Genomic DNA, 6,443 nt, shown 5'->3' with positions numbered 1-6,443 from the left:
TGGGGTTCAAGATAGTAAAGAAACTACTTCATGAGTTGTTCACAATTTAGGTTTTAATGTTATTTGGGATAATTGGTGTAGGAATCAGAATGATCAAATTGATTCTCGAGAATTCCATACCTACAACTTCCTGTTGACTCTTTATCTGATTCAGTGAGTGTGCAGCAGTACAGAAGCCTGGGTAAGATTTCCACGGTTCAAGATAGTGAAGAAACTACTTCAATGCAAATTTATATAATTCAACAAGAAAATTAAATTCAGGTTTACCGATGTTACTTGGGATCCTTGGTGTGGGAATCAGAATGTCCAACTTCTGTTGCTAGGAAATCTCACCGTCTGGGACAACCACTGTTGAAGAATTTGGTGTTAAGTACTACAGATGAATGTTTCAAGGACAATTAATAAAAATAAATGTGACAGTTATGCCTGCGGGGTGCATTTAGGGTTTGAGAATTTCAGAAATTCAGGTTGACTTGAAATTTCATTATTTGAGTCCAATCTAGACTTTTTCTTTTTTCTTTTTTCTTTTTTCTTCTTTTCCGGAAGGCAAATGGATCTATGCGATAATTTGATGAAGTACTAAATGATAAAAGTAGGCCATAAACATAATTGATTGAGCAACAAGTCTTCTGGCAGAAGTGTAAAATGAAGATCTGGTTAGATTCTTCCTGCTCACCGAGTAAGTTCCTGGGAAAATATTTTCAGGAAAAAAGAAAATAACTAGAAGTATTCAATAGAAAAGATAATTTTTTTCTGAACAACCTTCATCTTTGATCTTCCTCACAAGAACTGAACAGCAAATAACAGAGTGACTTTCCAATTGCATCAGCTCCAACTCTTTGGAGATGAGGCCATATTAATTGGACTTTCAGGTAAACAGTTGAGAAGATGAAGAACCCCCGCTTCTTGATTGAACCATTCTTCATTTCCTTTTGTGCTCACTGGAATATGTAATGGGGCTTCAATCCGGTTTCAGAAAGAGTGAAAAGCCTTTGGTGGAAGGAAACCGCACGATCTAACCAGAAATTATCACAAAGTATCACTCACACTCAGAACAGTTGATATGAAACAAGAGTCCAAGTGCGCCCAAAAAATTCTGTAATTAAGACAAGTTCCCAGCCCATCGTTTACAACTGTGGATCCAGCTCCTTTACTGGACCCAAATTGGAAGATGCCCAGTGCACGCCTAGAGTTCTGAAAAGCTGTCAAACAGAGAGGATTGATGCAATCATCTTTCATTTTTCCCCTCAAAATTCAAACATCAAAATGATCAGATTACAGAGTTAGAATGTAAGTCATGAGTATGGCTCACAGAAATGTAAGCCAACTCAATCAGGTCATATTTTTAAAGGTTAGGATAGTCTACTTTTCCGAACCTTTGTAAGGAAGGAATTCTCCCATTGTAATCCTCAAATGATTCTTCTTTATAACATTAACTGATCAATCAATATCACGGTAGTATCCCACATGAGATCAAAATGACATGAATAACAAATAACATATAAAGTATCTGACAAAACAGTGCTAGAACCATGAAGAAGTGCAAGCAATAGCAATTAATATGTTAGGAAAGAAAGAAGACTCAATGTGGAAATTTATGCAACATTTTGACTTATATTAGAAAATATTTTACATAATCCATAATTCAGTACTACATCTCTCATCTGGTGAAGCACCAGAAGATTACCTCACACCCAGATTATCTCCGACCTCTACCACGCACAAAACTACCACTACCTTGCCGGTATGGCTTTCTTCCCCGAGTAGAACGTGCTCCCTGATTAAATTGCTGGGGAGCTGCAAAGTTTCCTTGAGTAACTGCAGGTGGTTGTGCTCCAAAATTCTGTTCATTACATGCTCCAATAGATGCAACTCCTTGCTGACTAGAATTCACTGATGAGTTTCCAAGCTGATTTGGAAAGCCCATACCATATGTTGCCTGGTTGAATCCAGGATGGCCCACAACCCCTGTCCAAGGTGTTGATAAAGGCCTTGTGGTGAAATTTGATTGCCCAGATGGTAGCAACATATTTTGCAGTAGCATCTGACTAGGATTGAACTGCTGCTGAACTGGCATTCCATTTGGTAAATTCATAAATAATGAATGAGGTTGCTGGAAAGGCTGCCCACAAGGTAGGGGCACATTCTGTTGCAGAGGAGGCAGGCTGTTAGTTGGAAATCCATTAGGAAAGACAGCATGCTGTTGGTGCAACAGCTGTTGTTGCTGTTGGTGCAGCAGCTGTTGTTGCTGTTGGTGCAGTTGCTGATGCAGTTGCAGTTGCTGTTGTTGCTGCTGCTGCTGCTGAAATTGCATCCCATTTGTCCAAACGCCATTATTTGTCTGAGGCATAAAATAGGTAGACTGCCCCTGCCCCTGCCCCTGCCCCACCCCTACTTGTGAAACGGATGGAACAAAGGAAGACATACTAGCAGTGCCTGGTCCAGTGCCAGTGCCATTAGAGGAAGCAAAACCACCACAACCAACTGGTACTGCAGCAGATGGTGTATGGCGCTGGTTTGGAATTTCAGGTGGCCGACCACCACAAGGAATAGGCTCTAATCCTGGAGGGACTGAGGGGTGAATTTTCTTCTGGAATTCACCCTTTTGTTGAGCTTTCTTCCTGTCAACGAAATCTTTGCTACCACGTTTTCGACCATTTGAGCCTTGCTTTGCCATCTTGATCATTTTTTTATACTCAGCTTCCTTTTCGTCATCAGAAAACTCTAATTCATCAAAAACTTCTTCGTCATTCTCACCAGAGGCATCATATCCTTTCTTATAGAGACTATTGTCTTTAAGAATAAAGGAAGCAAAATTGTCGACAAAAGACACAGGAGTGCCTTGACATATTCCAGCAGGAACCTCCTTGTCTGAGTTGTAACGTACAACATAGTATGGGCTCTCAACAGGTCCAAAGATCTCATCTACCAGACCTAGTGGCAACCTACTTTCTGTGATCCAGAGGATAGAACCCTCATTAAGAGGATTGTGCTTCTCTGACCCTTCCACGATGACTTTAGTCCCCATGATCTGAAAATCGAAAACAGTTTAAACAGTCAAGAGCTAGATTGCCAAAGTCAAGTGCTTCTAAATGTACTTTCATCAGTTATTGTCTTTACTGGGGCTATAAAAGAACTTTGAAGCTAACCAAATCAAAAAATAAAAAATGGAGCCAAGTTGTGGAAGACTGAGAATACAAATAAGATTAGGAATGATAGAACTTTTTTCTTTTTTTTTTTTTTTTGGGGGGGGGGGGGGGGGGGGGGGGGAGATTGTATTCTAGTTTCAAGGACTTACAGATAAAATAACTCCAACAGGCAAGGTCTGATGATGAGGTTCAAGGGCAACCTCCACTGGAGGAACTGGAGGAAGGATCTGCAAGAAAATTCCTTTCATTAAAAATATTAACATTCTGATTGCCAAGCATAGATGATTTAAAAATAAAACACAATTATCAATGAGTAGACTCTGCAGCAAGAATACTGCAAGTTTCCTGAAGATCTCACGGCTTAGAAAGAGCAATTTCATTTCACTTATCTTTACTATTCAGTCTTTGAACAATGTCATTTAAATTCACCAGATCAAACTAACTATAGAAAAGGTACCAACCATGAGGTAGTTTTGTAACAACTCAGTTCGAGTGAATTATACTCTCACCAATTCCTATATTACTCAGTTATACCACATACTAGCTCCATCAGATCCTAAGGCATGGATATAGCTTCAGAATGTCGTCCATGCCCACAAACTCACTGCACCTAAAATTTTTATTTATAGCATTTACTAAAACTTGATATTACAAAATATTCAATCTTAATAGTGAAACATAATACGGAATTCCAGGCACATTTATAATTCTATAAAAAAAATGCAGCAGTTTAAAATTGCACTTTTGTTCATAAAATGTTAACAAGATGAAGGCAAAAAATATGCTCTAATATAAGAGAATTAAAGCTGCCATATTACCTGAACCTCATTCTTCGATATTATTGGTCCTTTAACTGCACCCCCATCCTCTTCAGCATCACTGTCACCAGCAATAACATCTACCTCTAAATCCATTATCTCACCTTCTTCCATTTCTCTCACATCATCATCCACCTCTTCCTCTTCCTCTTCTTCCTCACTGTCACTACATGAAGAAGATGAAGATGATGAAGAAGAAACCTCACTCTCCGATTCAGAACTACTATCATTCTCATCTTCATCACTTAATTCACCACCCTTCTTGTCACTCCTGCCATCCTCCTGCTTTCCCAGAGTAGTATCTGAAGTGACCTTAGAATCCTGTTCTCCACTTGCAACTACTACTGTTCCTTCAGTGACAGTCGGAACAGCAGCCACGCTTTCATCCGATCCCTTTTCATCAGAATCTGTTATATTTTCAGACTTTAAGGAAACCAGAACAGCACTCTTGGAAGCATCAACGGAACTATTCTTTTCTATCACCTCCTCTATTTGAAGAGACCTTAAATCCCATCCGTCAGGCTCTGAAGTTCGAGCAGACGTCCCCGAAACACCAACAAAAGTCACCTTCTCCGGCTTTTCCAGTTTAATATCCAAACCGACATTAAGTCCTATATCTCCATTAGCACCTGACACTGTTTTTTCAGATACGTTCTGAACAACAGCCACGCATCCAGCTGAACCCTGCTCATCAAACTCAGGCACGTTTTCAGAGTTAATAGAAACTCCAACAGAACTCTCCAAAGAACCGAGCAAATTAATCTTCTCCATCCCTTCCTCTATTTGATTACCAGGATTACCGAGCTCCACCGGAACTCCTGCCTCTACAAATGGGTTACCATCGCCAGTTCCTTTGAGGGTGTCTTCAACTCCAACACTCCTACTAGCATCAGAGCCATCGGAACCACCTCGGTTTTCTCCTTCAACTGGTATTTGAATTGGGTCGTTCTCAACACCCCAATCTAAAGAATCAAAATCCATAAAATCCTCGATAACCAGTGGAAAGAAATCGTCCAACTGCTTGGGGAGTATGGGAAGAGGTTTCCCGAGGTCTTCAATGGAAGAAGGATTAAAACCCACCATCTACGACCAAGGAGAAAGGGGTTTGCTGATAAAAATAAGGTTTTGGAGCAATAGGATGGAGGAGATTCATTGTTAGAACCATGGTAGTAAGGATAAATAGGGTGACCAACCGGCACTGGAAATTCGCCGAGCTCCACGATGAGAAGCGTTCCAGTTTCTAAAACCCTAGTCAGGGTTTGAATCATATAATGAGTTTGTTAAACCCTAGTCAGGGTTCCCCTTTTTTCTTTTTTATATTTATTTTGATTTTGATTGATAATCCCAAATAATCAAAAACAAAAAAGTAGCTCGGTACAGCTCTCCAGGATGCACCCCATGACCCCATCCAACCTGGACGAGTCACTAGGACTGGGAACAACCATGGACATGTACATTAGACCAATGTCCGACATGTCGCTTGGTGTCTCCGTGTCGGCGCCTCGCGACACGGGCGACATGAGCGACATGTCGGACATGTCGCCCGACTTTTGTTCATTCAATTAATGATAAAAAACGATATAATAAAAAGAACACTTAGGGAGATGCTAAATCAACGGTGTGATTAAATGCCCAAGTATTTGGCTAATTGTGAAGACACGCACAAGAAACTCATCCAACCCAACTTTGTTATTTCCGCCCCTGCCTTTCCCATTCACGTTTCTCACCGTCCAACCTCTGTTCTCACTTCTCAAGTTCCAAAACGAAGAGCCAGAGTCCAAAATCCGGCAAGAACAGGTTAAAGAAGAGGGTTTTGATTTCGATTTCACCTCTACTGTTCTACGATTACCTGATGGTTGTTGCTGCAAAGGCGAGATAGATAAATCTTCAAATCTCCCAAAGAAGAAGAAGGCATGGAACTTGGAAGACACTGCCATTCTTGAACGATTTTTTCTGGGATTTCGAAACAGCAGTAGGAGGAGCAATAGCATCAGAGCTGTTCGACGTGGGATGGGGTTACGGCTGGTGCTGGACCGTTGGTAGCCTGGTACTGGTGCAGCCGTGCAGGTGGTGTTTTGGCCAGAGAGGGCACTGGGGGCGGCAATGATGGTGGTACAGACGTATAGTTGCAGGAGCTGGTGCGGAAACTGGTGGAGGTAACTCTGCATGCTTGAGACTTGAGAGCAAGCAGTGGAAGAGAAAGAAAACGAGCGATTGTCTGCAAATCACAGATGCGGTTTCGACTTTCAATCCTCTCTCTCTCTCTCTCTCTCTCTCTCTCTCTCTCTCTCTCTCTCTCTCTCTCTCTCTCTCTCTCTCTCTCTCTCTCTCAACTGCAATTCTGCAAAACTCTTCACAAATGGAGTTTCGATCTCCATTGAATGGGGGTGGAGGTGGCTCTGGCTTGGATGCCGAAGGTGGGGGTGGAGGTAGTTCTCGCCTGGGTTCCGGAGGTGGGGGTGGAGTCGTCGAGAAA

General features: G+C 41.6%; 1 protein-coding gene across 1 annotated transcript; it reads right to left on the bottom strand.

The window, feature by feature from the left end:
• Window positions 1–1,489: 1,489 nt before the first annotated feature.
• On the bottom strand, window positions 1,490–5,237 carry LOC148999456 (uncharacterized). The gene is made up of 3 exons (XM_089141141.1): window positions 3,968–5,237; window positions 3,299–3,376; window positions 1,490–3,031 (listed from the first exon to the last, which is right to left on the bottom strand). Exons 1-3 carry the CDS (start codon window positions 5,048–5,050, stop codon window positions 1,700–1,702), a joined length of 2,493 nt encoding a protein of 830 aa, XP_088997267.1. The 5' UTR covers window positions 5,051–5,237; the 3' UTR covers window positions 1,490–1,699.
• Window positions 5,238–6,443: the final 1,206 nt, after the last annotated feature.

This window comes from Hakea prostrata, unplaced genomic scaffold (genome assembly GCF_041222555.1).
Source record: "Hakea prostrata isolate BN-2017 unplaced genomic scaffold, UWA_Hpros_2 contig_4, whole genome shotgun sequence".
Lineage (NCBI taxonomy): Eukaryota > Viridiplantae > Streptophyta > Magnoliopsida > Proteales > Proteaceae > Hakea > Hakea prostrata.
This window is presented reverse-complemented; position numbering and strand designations above follow the sequence as displayed.

Bases quoted from the DNA above. Each gene is read 5' to 3' on its own strand.
- LOC148999456 (XM_089141141.1), bottom strand. From the start codon at position 5,050: ATGGTGGGTTTTAATCCTTCTTCCATTGAAGACCTCGGGAAACCTCTT. The intron at 3,377-3,967 runs GTAATATGGCAG...ATTTTCTTGCAG, and splicing joins TATCGAAGAATGAGGTTCAG to ATCCTTCCTCCAGTTCCTCC. The intron at 3,032-3,298 runs GTAAGTCCTTGA...TTCGATTTTCAG, and splicing joins CTGTTGGAGTTATTTTATCT to ATCATGGGGACTAAAGTCAT.